General features: G+C 31.9%; 1 protein-coding gene across 2 annotated transcripts in view; it reads right to left on the bottom strand.

The window, feature by feature from the left end:
* Window positions 1-17,276, bottom strand: part of LOC113403788 (atrial natriuretic peptide receptor 1) — a 291,966-nt gene that overhangs the window by 55,552 nt on the left and 219,138 nt on the right. The window contains exons 3-6 of one of the 2 annotated variants that reach the window (XM_064217975.1): window positions 16,950-17,143; window positions 11,144-11,357; window positions 530-644; window positions 310-457 (exon numbers count right to left, since the gene is read on the bottom strand). In XM_064217975.1, the coding sequence (XP_064074045.1) occupies window positions 310-457; window positions 530-644; window positions 11,144-11,357; window positions 16,950-17,143 (671 nt within the window). The remainder of the gene's footprint in view (window positions 1-309; window positions 458-529; window positions 645-11,143; window positions 11,358-16,949; window positions 17,144-17,276) is intronic. The other variant, XM_064217976.1, reaches the window with a different exon arrangement.

Below are 17,276 nucleotides of genomic sequence, written 5' to 3'. Positions count from 1 at the left end.
GTATGATTTGATCATCACTAATCACAAGATCTAAAACATGACAAATTCAATTTTACACTGAAACACAACACTGAAACAAAACTTTATTTCTGGTTGAATAAATTTAAGGATAACGCTGACATTGGAATATTTTTTTCACCGTGTATTTACTGCTAAACTTACAGTATATTTACGTATTAGGGAAAAATTATTATAGCAACATATTTTCAGAAAATATTTGAGCTAATTTGCTGATATCCAAAGCCGTTGGTGACAAATTACGACCTAAACACCTATTATTGTATTCAAACAATGAAATTGTAAATGTACCTGATCAGAAAATTCTAAATATTCTTTTTTCTCTGGTGCAGGACTTGTAACGGTAAGGACAGCACTATACGCCCGTCTCGCTCGCTCATTTCTTTCGTCTGTATCCCCTTCAACTTTCCAGGGTTCTTTGGACGAAGCTGACGCCAAGCTATAGAAAAATATTACGATAAATTTAAATTTTATTATGGTTATTATGGACATATGTAGTTAAAATACTTACTTAGAAAACAGTTCGATGTTGAAGAAGACGTATTCTCCAGAGGAAACCATGTTCAGATCCTCAGCTGCCAGCATTATCTCGCGTACAATATTCGGGTTCGCGCATACCACCACAACTGTAAATAAAGTTTCATAGTAAAATATTACAGTTTTTATCTAATAAATAACACAATGTAATCAATAAAAAAAATACTATTTTTTTAATTAAATTAATTTATTATTGATCTAGTGATAAAAAAACGTTTAGTGTTTTTTAAAATACATTTTACAAATAACAATGAAGACTGCCATCCATATCCTAGACAGCCTATCTAGTTCTCTGTCTTGCTCGCTCTCAAAGGTGACATACTCTGCCCAGCCAATGGGATGCCTGCTCACTCTCAAAGGCAAAGGCAACATACTCTGCCCAGCCAATGAGATGCTTTTCACTTTCACGCGTTCGCTCTTTTCACATTTCTAATTATGTTTTTAAATGTATTGAATTAAATAACACTTTAAAAGGCTTTAAAAAAAATTGTAATGTTTTATTTATTTTTCATAAAACTATAATTTTAACAAATATTTAAGGAGAATTTCATAAACAAATCATTTTAAGAACAACACTCTAATAGCATTTTACGTTTGGTAATTGTATTAATTTATTATAAATTCCATAATACTGGGATCTTTACTTTACCATCTTCATTCTGGAATACTTAAAATATAGTGAACTTAACCTATTCAATTGCGTGCATTCAACAAAAGCGTCATACAAACAATTCATATTATACATACATATATATATATAAATCATATTGATATCTAAAGCAACTAAATTCCTTCTTTTTTGGAGTCCATATGAAAATAACCGGGTAAGTGCGAGTCGGACTCGCGCGTTGAGGTTTCCGTAACACCACATAATACTGTCAGATTTACCGGTTTTTGGGATTTCTTCATATCCTTTTGCTTCTTGCTAAATTACAGGATTCTAGATAAACAGAAAGAACAGAAGAAGAGAGAACAGAAGAAAAGGTTTCGGTATGATTGATGTGCGACATAATAAGCCATATATTTTGTTTATTATATTGTCCATAGAATTATATGTGACCATAGAATGACCATAGAATTCGGTATTTGGTATTTATTTTGACTTTAAACCTTTACGCGTTCTTCGGATAAAATGGACAGACAGGCGTACAATTAAGTGTTTTTATATAGGTTCCTTTTTTCCCAAATCCCTAATAAACATAAAAAAACATAATCAGCCTGTAAATTTCCCACTGCTGGGCTAAGGCCTCCTCTCCCGTTTGAGGAGAAGGTGTGGAGCATATTCCACCACGCTGCTCCAATGCGGGTTGGTGGAATACATATGTGGCAGAATTTCGTTGAAATTAGACACATGCAGGTTTCCTCACGATGTTTTCCTTCACCGCCGAGCACGAGATGAATTTTAAACACAAATTAAGCACATGAAAATTCAGTGGTGCCTGCCTGGGTTTGAACCCGAAATCATCGGTTAAGATGCACGCGTTCTAACCACTGGGCCATCTCGGCTCATCCACAGGCCATCCCAAATCCCTAATAATCCCAAAATAAACGCTTCTGTAACACAACACACATATCTTAATATATATTCTTTTGATACACCTAAATGTGGCTCTAAAATCCAAAGAATTTCAACTCCCACAAAAACGGCACAAAGGTTGATTGGCGTGTAATATAAAAACGTTAATCCTTTAATGGAATTGCAGACTAATTTTATGCCTTTGAGTTAGTTTGACTAGATAATAAAAGATAAGAAAAAACCCTGTCTCGAACAGGCCACTCTGCATCAGAAGTGTAGTTAAATGTCCAAAGGAAAATCTCTTTTTTCAAAAAATAATTAAAAGAATCATATATAAATTTTAACCTATTAAAACTATATTTCTTACCGTTTCTTCTCGGTAGAATCTTTCCGAACCGGTGGTAGTTTAACATTCAATTCAACACTATAACCTGACGATTCAAAAATGCCTTTACGAGCCAACATGAACAAATATATATACAATATTTTAAATTAACATGGTTATTTTTATTACTAACAGTATTTAAAAAGGGGGTGAAAGTGACAGTGGTAGTGGTAACCAGTGTTTACGCAGCAAACGTACGAGAAAGGAGGTAGTCCGACATGGACACTTCTAATGCCGTCAACGTCTACCCGCAAACGTCAGTCTCGTGAACAAGACATTCGTAGATAACGTCGAAATATCGAGCTCCACCAAATAAAAATAAAAAACATGGTAAATATCCCGTTTTAAATACTGTTAGAAATATATATACAATTATATATAGTGGCATAGGAAACAATAAAATATTATATGTAGAAATGACTCGTTTAACTCGCTTTTTAAGAAGTTTTTTAATCCATATGTAGTTTATATATCTTTCAAATTATATTCGAATAATTCCATATATATATATCTTTTAAATTATATTAATTTCTACCTTTTATGATAAATATTTAACAATATTCATTGGGAATATAACAATATATCCAGCCAACCGTTTGTTAGGGCTACCATCGTATTCGCGACTATAACTAGACGACTGTTACCTATACTATTCAGTTGTTGCTTAGAGAATATTATATTACAATATTTAAATTAGAGTGATTCTTCGATAGAAGTATTTCCAAGTGAAATATCATACTCGAAAAGCTATAAAAACATCTAATTACTGATTTCGATATATATATATGCTTTCACTTGTTCAAAACATCATTAAAAATAATATTCAGAAGTTCCGAATCATTCCGGTACCTGGATTTTTTTTAATTTGAGGTTAATAGGTCGAAAATCCCGAAAAAAAAATGGTTTTTCGCGATTTTCAGGAAAACAGTAAGTTTTATCGCAAAATTACCTCAGATAAAAATTGAAACTTATTGCTAATTTACGTAACTTCGAATGTCTAGATTGACCGGGCTAAAGTGCAATGTCAACAAGTAGATATTCAATCAGCTTAAAGTAAAAATATGTATTAGATTCGACTTATAACCTTTTTGGTAAATTAAAAAATATCAAATTATCGAAATCGTTCCGAAATTAAATTCAAATTATTATCGAAACAATTATTCGTTCGACATTAATGAGTTTATGAATTCAAGGTCACGCTAACGTGTATTGCGGTAAATATTGTTCGTAAATACTGCCGACTATTATTAGCTATCATTAAAATACCAAAGTTGAAAATGGACGAGGAAGTCAATTATTTATATGAGAGACCGCAAAAGCAAATGGCTGTTTAGTTAGATATACATTTCAATCAAAATGCATGGATACACCGTAATCAGATAATTGTTACTTCGTGTGAAAATCACGTAACTGTTCAATTTCATATTGTCTCTATCTACTCTGTCTCTGTCTACCAATAACTTATTTTATATCTCTTTCTTATAATAGCTGCTCGTATCGAAATACACGCGCAAAACTTTTTTATATATATAAAGAAGTTTCTCTTATTTTTTTATTTCTTCTAGACACACGTAGAGAACATTTTTATCTATTTATATATATTTAGGTATTTTTTTATATTTCTTCTTTACCCTACTTTTCGATCTTATTGCTAAATATTTGTGCTCTTAAGGAAGCCTTTTAGGAAGATGTTTAATTAATTTTACGTTCCTAAATTACCTATTAACTTAGTTTTATATATTTTCACGGTCATAATTTTACAAGGCAAGCACCGATGTATGAAGCAATTTAAGATCATTAGGTCATATCAAGATTCAGACTGTAAGGTGCCAACGATTTTCACATGGAAAATTAAACTTTATTACATGTTGAATAAGGTTTAATTTAAGCTGTCTGGTTTACTATAGTAATATTGCAATACATAAAACACCTTTAACATATTTCAAAATCTCATTTGGCACGGGTTCCTTTCCATTAGCATCTTCAGTTGGAAGATGGCTGACTAAACATTGTATTTACGCTATGTTACGTATTTCTACTGAAGAGCATCTACGACCATCAATAAGAAAGTGTAATGTGAGTTTGAGTTTGAGTTGGTGGGTACACATGTGGCAGAATTTCGTTGAAATTAGACATGCAGGTTTCCTCACGATGTTTTCCTTCACCGCCGAGCACGAGATGAATTATAAACACATTTTAAGCACATGAAAATTCAGTGGCGCCTGCCTGGGTTTGAACCCGCAATCATCGGTTAAGATGCGCGCGTTCTAACCACTGGGCCATCTCGGCTCACGTATACTGTTCCTTTTATTATTATCGGTTAATAGCGTGTAGATTTAACTAGACTTTACTTTCTAGAAGAAAATCTAATATATTCATTTGGTTGAATGAGAAAAAATAGTTACTACTATTAACCCCTCCAATAACGTGTTGAACACGTGAATCATTTTTTTGAGTGGGGACTACTAGTATAAGGGATACCTAATATCTCATGACATCACAATCACCAGGGTACCTAATTTAACATCACATCACAACCGTTACACTATTGCCCAAAGTAGTTTTAAATATAAATTTGGACAACACAAATTTCAACCCCTTTCCCCTTTTTAAACAAATATAGCATATCGTAAGCCATAAACATAGTATGTTCACTTTTACGGTACTAGTTGATTTATCGCGAAACCGTAATATATTTCTTTCAAGCGCGTGAGCTGGTGTTAATAAAAGCACGAGATATAACAAGTTGGCAATGCAATGGCAATTAAGTAAGTAAATAGCCAGTACAATGCCAATTCGATAAATAGACACGGCCTTGTGTTTATTGGTAGAAATTCTTTCAAATAATAAACGACATTAAACGTTTATAATATTAGCGTAATTTATCACTTTAATATATAATAATAGATCAAAAGTGAAAATTGTGTAAGAATTCACTTGGTATCTCACTCGTGGAATGATAAATATCTATACTGATACGCCACTTTGATACATGTTTCCTATCTTTTATACATATAATAAAATTGGAGTGTCTGTTACTGTTATTACACGGTACATATACCAATATAACATTTTTAAAAATTTTTGTCTGTCTGTCTGTTTGTTGCGGCTAATCTCTGGAACGGCTGAACCGATTTCGACGAGACTTTGTGCAAGCCCGTCTGGGTAGGTACCACCCACTCATCAGATATTCTACCGCCAAATAACAGTACACTGTATTATTGTGTTCCGGTTAGAAGGGTGAGTGAGCCAGTGTAATCACAGGCACAAGGGACATAACATCTTAGTTCCCAAGGTTGGTGGCGCATAGGTGATGTAAAGAATGGTTAATATTTCTTACAGCGCCTTTGTCTATGGGCGGTGGTGACCACTTACCATCAGGTGGCCCATATGCTCGTTCGCTAACAAACGCCATAAAAAAAAAATTTTAATTAATAAACCACATAACAAAATCTATTCATATACATAAATTGTAAGATATAATGAGATCGTAAAGACGTATAGAAACAACACATCTGATAATAAAATATCAAAAAACAACTTAAAATTCCCGGTAATTTGAATAAAAAATATACACTTTAGAAGGAGACGAAAATACGGAAAATGTTCACATCGACGATATTCAAAGGTGAGACGAGTGAACACATACATTAAAAAGAAAGGCAATAGAAATCACTTCAACGTTAATCGGTACACTTCAGTTACAATCGGATTACTCAGCTATTGATCTAGTGATTTGATATCGATACGTTACAGTAAAACCCTATAGCTCGCTTCGACTTCGATTTAAAGCGATACGATCGCTTTATTTACAAATGTTAAGTACTTCAATATTTCCTTTGTGAGAGTCGTGCAAAATAAAACATCTTTCTTCGTATCTACGAGTATAAATATCTCTTCCTGTCCCAGAATTGAATTCAGAATATACTTTATTCAAGTAGGCATGTAAAAGCACTTTTGAATCTTCAATCTACAGGAATATATTAAAAGTTAAGTTACCGCCGGTTCGAATGTAGATTTTACCGAGAAGAACCGACAAAAACCCAGCAGCTACTCTTTTGCTAAATTTTAAATATATTAAGTTATGTTCGTTAAATACAATTATATATAATGAAATATCATCCTGTCTGAAAGTCAACAAGTATTAGCTCGACGCTTTTTATCATCAGTATAATCTTATGTTAAACTAGCTGGTGCCCGCGACTCCGTTCGCGTGATTTTAAACCTCAAAAGTAAGAGTATTATATGGTTGACATATCTGTGTATCTTTGTTGCCATGACAGGTGACATTTTAGTTCCCAATATTTATTTGTCTAACAGCGTAATGTATGTTACAAGATATTACACGTAGTGCCATCGGGGATATACATTTTTTTGCAGTTGAGAACACGCGACAGAGCCACATAAATCTAGCCCTGTATACTGAACTCGCTAAAAAGTAAACGATTTTTTTTTTTGGAATGAGAAGTAACCGGGCTATAAACATAAAATCATCGGCGCCGTACCCATTTATATTTATAGTATATTTATTTTTAAATGCAAAAGGGTGATGTAACACAACTGGAACACTTTAAAAAGGTTTTAACCTCATCAGCCCTGGTTCCGTAACATCTCGATTTTAAAAAAAGAAACTACAGTATAAATCAGCAAAAACTGCATCCAAATTGGTTTTCACTGATTTAATTCAAATCAATCGGTCGGAGATTAGTAGTAATAAACGAATAGATAAACATCATAAATTTAAAAATCATATTTTTGTGATCTATCGCCCTACAAATACCCCCAATAATAGTATTGGGGGTATTTCGATGGATCGAAATTTGTACGTAGAATATATTTTCTCAAATATCTTCTATGTCCAGATTTCGATCAGTTACGATTTTATTATGTGTAGATAGATATAGAAGAAGGCTAAACTAAATTTTCACGCATTTTTAAACAAAATAAAAATTGAGAAAGCCAATTTATCCAAATAAACATACAACCAAAGTTCAACCTAACCTACAATATATTCTACTACCATCACGAACTGCTGTCTGTCCCTATGTATGCTTAGATCTTTAAAATTACAAAACGGATTTTGATGCGGTTTTTTTTAATAGATAGATTGATTAAAAAGGAAGTATTTTATGTATAATACATGCACAATATAGTTGAGAATCACTGATAATTTTAGAGGTTTCTGAAGTGATGTCGTAAATAAACACATTTTTTGCGCTTAAATTGCAAACGCTAGCTGAACAATACGATATAGATCAAAATAATGTACTACAGTATTGTAAACCTTAAAAAGTCCGCGATGGTAAATATCTATCTCTTAGGAATAACCCACAATAACCATTTTTTATCCTTCACTTTTTACGAGAAATAATGGCATATTTTCGAAGCGATTTTAAGCAATACAGCAGTAATCCCTATCAAATTAAGTACCTAAAATGCATTTAATATAGATCAATAGCCTTCACAGCATGTAATTTAAATGAATATTTTCGAAGACATTACAGATTTTAAGCGCAGGGACATAGCGGTTTGGAATGTCTAATGACTGAAAAACTATGAACGTTGTAAGACATTCTGTAGTATATTAAGTATCAGCATTGCACCCATGCGAAGCCGTGGCGAGTCGCTAGTATATCATATGAAAATAACCAAAATATACAAGGCGCGGTATCAATATTAGTTGTTTTTTTTCTCTAACAGCGTATGCTGTGGAGCCTTCCTGTTAGGGACGATAAGTGAGGATTCCACTGAAGTTTATAATCAGTTATTTATAAAAAAAACCGATGCACCGGTTATATCGAGATCAAAATTTAGTCATATAACCGAATAAATATATCATCATTTAAAAAAATATGTACTTTTAAGTTTATGCTAAATAATGATATATTTTATGGAAAAATATTATATATATTCATTATTCATCCATTCATAAATCAAATAGTTTTTATATAATGATATTCTTAATGTTAAAAAGTAAGCTAATAAAAAACATGGTTTCATACCATAGGAAAGGTTTCTAAAAACTTCACTTTAAAATATATCGAGGTAAGTGTAGCAAGAAAATACGAAACGGAATCAAACAGCTGTTACGTGAGTTCTATATAATATTGTAATACATATACATAATGTTATAAACTTAAGATACAGGCAGCTGTTAAGGATCAAATGCACAAGTGACAAAGTGAAACAGAAGCGACCAGGCGAAGCAAATTCGAACTAGCGAAACAGATTCAATCAAGCTAAGCAGAAGTGACCGCAACACGAAATCATCCGTAAGCCCGCGTTCACAGTTGTGTAATTATAATATTGCGACGGATCTGAATTGTAGAGATAAATCAAATTGGTTCTTACATATTAAGTATTAAAAATGAAGGCATTCATTATTTTTTTCAATACGTTTTTAATGTTAATAAAAAGCATTTAATAGAGGCGTCTCTACCAAAATAACCGCCTGAAAATTGCTCACTATTGATCTTAAGCTCACTCCACTTTTGATGAGACATGACGGATAATACCACTACAAGTAGCAAGTTAGCTTAAGCTAACGAAAGAAAAAAATATATATTAATAAAATTACAATTGTAATGATCTTTTTTGAATATGATTTTGTTTGTATTACGCTTTTACGTCTTAATACTCTATCATCCTCATTCTTCCAGACAATGGGTATGCAATATACAAAACTAAACAGAGAGTATCTTACAATTGAACCGTTTTACCTTTTGGGTACGGAACCCTCAAAATTATAAAAAAATACCCAATATGAGAAACAATAAAATTATAATGAAAATTGTAACTAAAGGTAAATAATCTAAGAAAACTGGATTGGTATAAATATAAGATGGAATAAGACAACACAACTGAAATTCTTGTGAATGTACTCGTATAAAAAATAACTTAACTGGTAATAAAACTGTCTAGAAGATAGCTTTCAGACGAGTACGAGGTTATATTTTTAAACTAATTGTTTCTCTTAATGGCTGAGAAGATAAATGTTTGAAAGATGATTTTTAATTCACTAAGAAAAATATTTTATTTGAAAGTGACACTTTTTGTAATTTAACTTATAATAAATAATTCCTAGTTCTATTCACTTACGAAGGCGCGCCCCTCTCCGTTAAATCATCCGTTTGCATTAGTGTGAGTGACGCAGTGGTCATAGACAATGGCGCTGTAAGAAATATTAACCATTCCTTACATCGCCAATGCGCCACCAACTAAGATGCTATGTTCCTTGTGTCTTTATTTGGCCCACTCACCCTTCAAATTGGAACACAACAAAATTGAGTACTGTTGATGGGCGGTAGAATATCTGATAAGTGGGTGGTACCTACCCAGATGGGCTAGCACAAATCCTTACCACCAAGTAAAAGTTCGAGGGATGAATAATTTAAGAATAAATACAAAAAAAGAGATTATATTTGTTAATACTGGCCGATAATTTAATGTGAAAGGTCGCCTTCGTGATTGAGCAGATAAATATTAATTATTATATTAAAATATATGAACGAAGCTAAACGAATTATACGTTTATCCTAAGAGCTTAGTCGTCAACGGCACTCCTTTTAACTACTATGCTCCAAGGCCGTTTAGTTGACAGACTACAAGCAGACACGTACAATTATCCGACAATGCTTTCGTTTAACTAGAACACTAAATGACAGTCACTTGATGGAAGAGCTTTGAGGAAGGTCATACTACCGCCAAACAGAAATACTTGGTATTGTTGCGTTCAAGTTTGAAGGGTGAGCCAATGTTGCAACAGGCACACGGGACATAACAGCTGAGTACCCAAGATTCGTGGCGCATTGTTGATGTTAGAAATGATAAATATTTCATACAGCACCAATGTCTATAGACGGTGATGACCACCACCGTTTGGCCTATTTGCGTCGATATCACAAAAAATATATAAACACAAAATAAAGTACAGGAAAACTCAGCATGCTTCGCCATGCATGAACCTGGAATCTTCAAACCAAACGCATTTACCAAAGGTGATATAACGAGGATTATAATCGATGTACAAAAATTTAAACCGCGATATTGAAGTACCTCTATAAATACATTTCACAATTAAATTGTTTCAAAAGTGAAAGTAATGGTAGTCGTTCGTTACCATAAATAACTGTATCGTAATGAATACGTAACGTATAACACGACGGAATTACAGTCGCCATATACATTGCATCGCCTTGAATACCATATACTAATATTGAATACCGGTTGAGGTCATTTAAATGAAACACGATAATTGAATTATAACTTTAAAATATTTTATTTAACTTGCAACGTTTCTAAATTTCCTTCCCGATCTCGCAAGCTTGGTAATCTTTAGACGTTCCAATTAAAAACACACAGATGTATCGAATTCCAAAGACAATTATTATTACACTTCCTGTACTAAAAATAATGTTACTTACGTGTATAAATTTTTTAATTAATTATTAATTTGATAACTCATAAATGTCTGACTGTTGTGTCAAGGTCACTTGAGAGGATTATGAGCTTATTCTACCAAAGTTGGTGGTACATATTTCAAATAACATTACATCCAATATATATTATTTTTCTTACGATGTTTTCCTTCCCTTATAAGCAGGTGTGGTATTGACCATTAGGCCCAAACCTTGGTCATCCATAAATATAAAACTTGCTCTAATTGGCTCGTTAGGGACAATACTTACTTCTCGTGCTGAGCGAAAGTTTTTGCAAGAGGTGTTTAATTTTTGTTGTCGTGACATTCGTTTCGTCGAATGGTATGTTCGGGATGTTGTCCGTTCCTTTCTTCTGAAGGACAGTGAATACAGCACTGAGGGTCATGAAGCAAGGGCTGTTCCCTTTCCCAGTTGATGGGTCATTGTTATGGTATAACATACCGAACTTCCTCCAACTAAATTCCTGAAACAATAAATACTCATATAAATAATATTCAGATGTTTATAAATGCTAATCAATAAACCACAATACATAAATAGACTAGCTTTATATTTAGCTTAGTTCTAATTAAAATATAATTAGCAAGGATTAATTAATTCATAATATACGAGCAATTTGTCCTTATGGTCTGTAGTGAATTTAGCTGTTTCAGTGTTAGGCAAAGAAAAAAAACATGGGCCGTGTCTATATGTTTTTTGTCTATGTCATAAAAGATAGCTTAAGAGAAAGACAATAACAAAAAGGCTTATACGCCACTTGATGTTGAGTTCTTATTTCTAAAGTCATTAGCACTGTAATTAGTATTAACCCTCATCAATACTCCGTCTATACAATCTAATAGGTCGTGTCTCTATTGTTGTTACTGGCTCACTCATGCTTGAAATAAGAATACCGCGCATGCTTATTACGTTTAAAATTAACAACCGAGTGGATGCTAAAACGGGATCACTCATACAATAGTAACCCAACGTCATATTTTTTCATTATCACAACATAAAAACATACATCACTTTAATACGTGGTTGCAAAAAGTGGTACGTAACGGTATCATACACAAAGGGAATAATAAAAACCGACAATTATCTTAGAATTCAAAACATTTTAAAAACATGCATAATAATAATTAAACTCGTTGTTAAAAAATCTAATTTTAAATATATAATTTTATAATGTAATTAAGATTTTAATAAGACACAGACACGAAGGTGCCCAAATAATAATAAAAATAATAATATAATTGATATTTTAATAGCAAGAGTGATAATATACATACGTAATTTTTTTTTTAAGGAATAGTAGCAACGCCCCAATTTAATCCTTCAGAATTACTAATATTCCTAGTTACCCCTCCTTTTAAGCTTATCACTTGCGTTAGGAGTAGGTTAGGCGGTCGTAAACCATTACACTATTGACTATTAACATATATGCTTTCAAACTTTGAGAACATATTATTTCTCTTATTTAAATAAGGAGATTTATAGCTTTTACGTTTAGTTGGTGATAGGACTTTGTGTAATCCTGTCTGAATGGGAACATACATATATCCACAAACAGTAATATTAAGTATTTATGTTCTGGTTTGAAGGGTGAGTCAGTCAGTTTAAGTACATCCATTTAATACTATAGTTCTCAAGATAAGTTGCATTGATGAGGTAAGGGATGGTTCATATTGCAGCAGTGGTCATCATCAGATGGTCCATTTAGTAGTCTACCAATTTAGAATTAAATAAAAGTTAATAAAATATTTAGAAATTTATAACTTGGTAATTTTAATTTTGACGTTTTTCTAGAACATAAAAGTCAAATCAATACCGACCCGTCCGAGCACTTGTTTTGAAGTCCGTTTTAATCATCGCGCTTTACAAATATAAATGAAAATCTCATTTCGAATAAAATGGACGCAGATAATTGTATTAAAATAATTAAGAGCTTTGAAATTATTCGAAAATGCCGATATCAGCCGTGATGTGGTATTTGAAAATGTTTATTTATATAAATAGATTTGTGACACTAATCTAGAACTCTTGATATAACGCTGAATATGATTTAATTTAAATAAAATAATTAAATGTTAAACTTGAAAAAAATATTGGATAATTCAACATACTATTTCTGTAGATTTATGTTTGCTGAACGGTAGGACTTTGAGCAAAAGCAGTCACCAATAATTCTATTGAAATATACAAATATTTAGTAGAATGAACAAATCCAGTGTTGGAACAATGTTGGTCACATATACGCCAGATACAGGACAAATAGAACGCGCGGAACATTATAGTGAAGCAAAAAAAGCGAATATATAATCACAAGCGAATACAAATTCCCGTTGGTGTGTATTATTAAATTAACTATTTGTCTGTCTCGTTGGTCTAAGCCGCTGATTCCTAGGTCCTGGGTTTTGAGGACAGAACCGCAACTCCCGGTCGGGCCGAACAAGTTCTCAGTAACAGCCCGGAGTGTGGAAGTTGCAGGTGTATGCACATACTTAGAAAATACGTAAAGCCGTTGGTCCTGCGCCGGTCTCCTTTGAGATTTGCCGCCGTGACGAAAATCGGTCAAGACGTCATCATTATCAATTAACAATTTGTTATTATGTGAAAAATTAATAATCAAAGGAACAGCACTTTTGACGTTTTAACCAAGAGATACGACTTTTCGCTTCTGTTGCTTCACTATAATTCCGCGCGCTCCATCTGCCTTTTGTTTTTTAATCAGATTCCAATTTTAAATTGATTTTAACTGTTAGGTTGTGTGCCGGAAAATTGTAAACGAAGCTTTTATTTACAATAAAACGTATAAAATTTCTATAATTTATAATTCTATAATTTTGAGTTAGATTATGTTTATAATTAAATTCAACTCGACAAATAATATAAAAAATAAATGATATATTTGTTTTATACAATTATCTATATACGGGCAATAACTGGCTGGCGACGCGTTTACGTCTAAGTAGTTTATCCTTCTTGCAGTACGAATGCCTATTTGATTTGTCCATTACAAAAAAAAATTGTCATGTCATGTCTTAGATTGTTACTGATATTTGAAATAGGCGTTATGCGAAATCTCTTATTAGAGTAACGCGATAAAGGTCATTTAATTAAAGCTTCGATTTTTAAATGGCTAGGTACGACAAATTTAGTTTTCATATATTTCTCAAGCCTTTGCATCCATTCATATTTGTTGTCTCATTTAGACATTATATAACAATAAAAATTAACTATTTAATACACGGACTTTACACAACTGCAGCAACAACTTTTACAATGAAGAAATCCATAACAAGAAAAAAAATTAGTTTTTTTCGACTAGGAAATTTGAAATTCTTCGTGATTCTCTACTAAAATATGCATGTTATGTACGAATCCTCTTGAATCACTGTGTTTATCAACGAGCACTGCATTCAAATCCGTTTCCTAGCTCAAAACATCTAAATATGCAGACGGCGAGAATTGACTTCGTTTTACAATTATGCTTTTTTTCGTACGTAAAATTACATTCTATTTGAATTTTAGTATTAAACATATTTCGAAATGAGAAAATTAACTAAATACAAAATATGGTTTATTAATACAGATACTAATGACCATATTTAAATTGACGTCGTACTTGTTTCGTTACGTTACAAGTGATTTTACATCACCGTCACAGTTAATAAATTTGACCAATATTTATGGGAAGAAAACGTTAAGAAATCCAGCAATTAGCATTTTTATTAACTTAAATTCATTTTAATTTATTTTACGAATCGTTAATTTCGTCTGGTGTTATTGTTCTTGTTTTATTTTCGTAAGGTGTATATTTAAACTAGCTATTTCGCGCTGGTTCAACTGTATTGAAATAAAATCTCTTTGTTCTTATCACAATATTATGCATCAAATCTTTCTAAATAAAGGGCCTATCTAACGCAAAAAGTTCGATGAACGAACTAGCACGATCATACAAAATCTGCTGATTTTGATTTTTCTTTATCATATTAAGTATATTTTTTTATTTATACTATATGTTAGTTTTATTTTGGTAAATACTTATAAAGAAAGTTCTGAATACTTTTTTTATAGGAGACTCAAAATGTGTTCGAAAAGAATTAAAAAATAAAGTAGGTATCTAAGTCGTTTATAGTATAAAAATACTCAATTCCCTTTAAAGGTTCTTATTGAAAATACTTCTTTAGTGTAGAGAAAGTAAAAATGTCAAAGTGTTTATAGAATCAATTTGTTTTCCGTCAGTCTATCCGTCGATAACCTTTTCTCAGAAATTATAGTGCGATCGACTTGAGTAACATTGCATAAAAAGGTTTAAAGCCTCGATGCTGTTAAAATTTCAAGTTTAGAACGTAATCATTTTAACACTAATAATTCAACGTTTAAACTAGGAATGTAAAAGACGCAGTGTCAATTTAAAGAGAACTAGTTCTTAGGCTGTTGTCGACTCACCTAAGACAAGCTAAACGCCTAATTTAAAAAAAAGTTACCATAGAATTTTTCGGACAGATATCATTCAAGTATATTTTTTTACTCATCCTCATGTTCGTTTAGAGCTACGAATACAAATGAAAGAAATCTCGCACAGTTAGTGAAAAAATCAAATGGGCCTCTTCTTAATAGATAAAAATAATAATTATTAATATTATAAATATATGTTTATCAACATTTCCTATCAATATGTAAAGCAATCTCATAGTCAGAATTGACAAATTTATTACATACTAGGATTAATTTTAATCCCTTCTAGAAGTAAGCACACCTCATACGTGGGTTGAATTAATTTACACTTCTGTTTTTGTATGGAAAACATGTTTCATAACACGAGTGTTGAGAATTTTAATATAAACACTTCTAAGCGTATATTCAATCATGTTTATTTGCTTCTATACAGGGAATGGTGATTAGCACACTGTGTTTGAAACACAATAGAAGTATTAGTCATATATATATGTTTTAATCGATCATTGTGTTTTTTTTTATTTGATCTTACCAATTGATATATGTATATAAACACTTACTGTGCTAGTGGCTTCTCGCACGTGTAATTTGCTTTGTAATTAGTAGAGTATTATTATTATTGAAATAAAAAAATTGCTTATATGAATTTTGAACATAGTAGCTTTGTTTGGTTGAGAAAATTCTCAAAATCGGTTAAGTAGTTCCAAAGATATTAATTATAAACCAACAAATCTTTCCTTTTTATATTATAATATAATTTCTGTGTTCTGTATTTGAAAATCACGAAGAAGTCCTCGTGCGAAATACAGAAATGGTTTTGAAAATATCGTATGTTTTTATTCTCTGTGTAAGTTAATAGGCGAAATATTTTTGAACAAAGGGTGATTTGAGGCTTTTGTTTTGAGGTTCTAGTGTGTATATTTTTTCATACGTTATTTTAAAAACTTTAGAAAAATGTTTTTTTTTGGATTCTGGATTCGTATTGATTCTTTACTGTGGAGTTTTAATCCATAATTACATTTTGTAGTCGACGACAGATAACATAACCTATAACGGTTGCACATTTAGTTAATGTAATATATATTAAAATACTTATTGAAAATATACCATATAAAATGCAAGTATGCAATTTTGAATGAAGTAATAAGATTATTATTATGAGGAATAATATTTTGTATTCAAATGTTAGAATCATTTAAAAAAATGCCTTTACGCAACTGGTTTTTGTAGGTAAAATCGTTATGTATATGATACCGTTCAAATTCACAGTAGATTATTTAACCTTATTCGAACTGATTAAGACTCTATTATTCCAGATTAAGCCGCATATACTAGCCTTATTTAAACAAATATAACCTCTATAAATTGCCATTTCATTATTGGAAAGATTATTTTTATTCATAAACTTTTATATACGGTGATTCGGTTCAATTAAATGTTTGTTTTTAAATAATATGAAAAATAACCTTAATTATCTAGAAGCGAAGCCACGAAACGAACAAAAAATAAAACACATAATAGTTTTAAAACATATTTTAAAGCATAAAAAAAAACAAAGGCAAACATGACAACATCAAACTAGATTACACACAATGGTACCGTTTTTTACCTCGAAAACTTTGCGGATGGCGACCCCAGCCTGTGTATAGCTCCCCATCATTCTTGTCAGCGACATATAACTTGGGTGCTTGTATCCGAACGCTTCAGCCTGAGCTCCAGCTGTGAGGACAGGTATTCTCCAAAGGCCAGCATATCGGGCGACAGGGGCGATTACGTATTCACACCCAGGTCCAATGAAGGCATCTGAAAAATATGTATCGTTCAAACGTCTGGTATATAAAATTCTTGAACTGAGCAATCTTAAGATGCAAAATTACAATGTATGGACAAATATTTTGAAATAAGGTAATAAAGCGTTTAATTTGTAAAATTGACT

Source organism: Vanessa tameamea, chromosome 20, assembly GCF_037043105.1.
Source record: "Vanessa tameamea isolate UH-Manoa-2023 chromosome 20, ilVanTame1 primary haplotype, whole genome shotgun sequence".
Taxonomy (NCBI): Eukaryota; Metazoa; Arthropoda; class Insecta; order Lepidoptera; family Nymphalidae; genus Vanessa; species Vanessa tameamea.
This window is presented reverse-complemented; position numbering and strand designations above follow the sequence as displayed.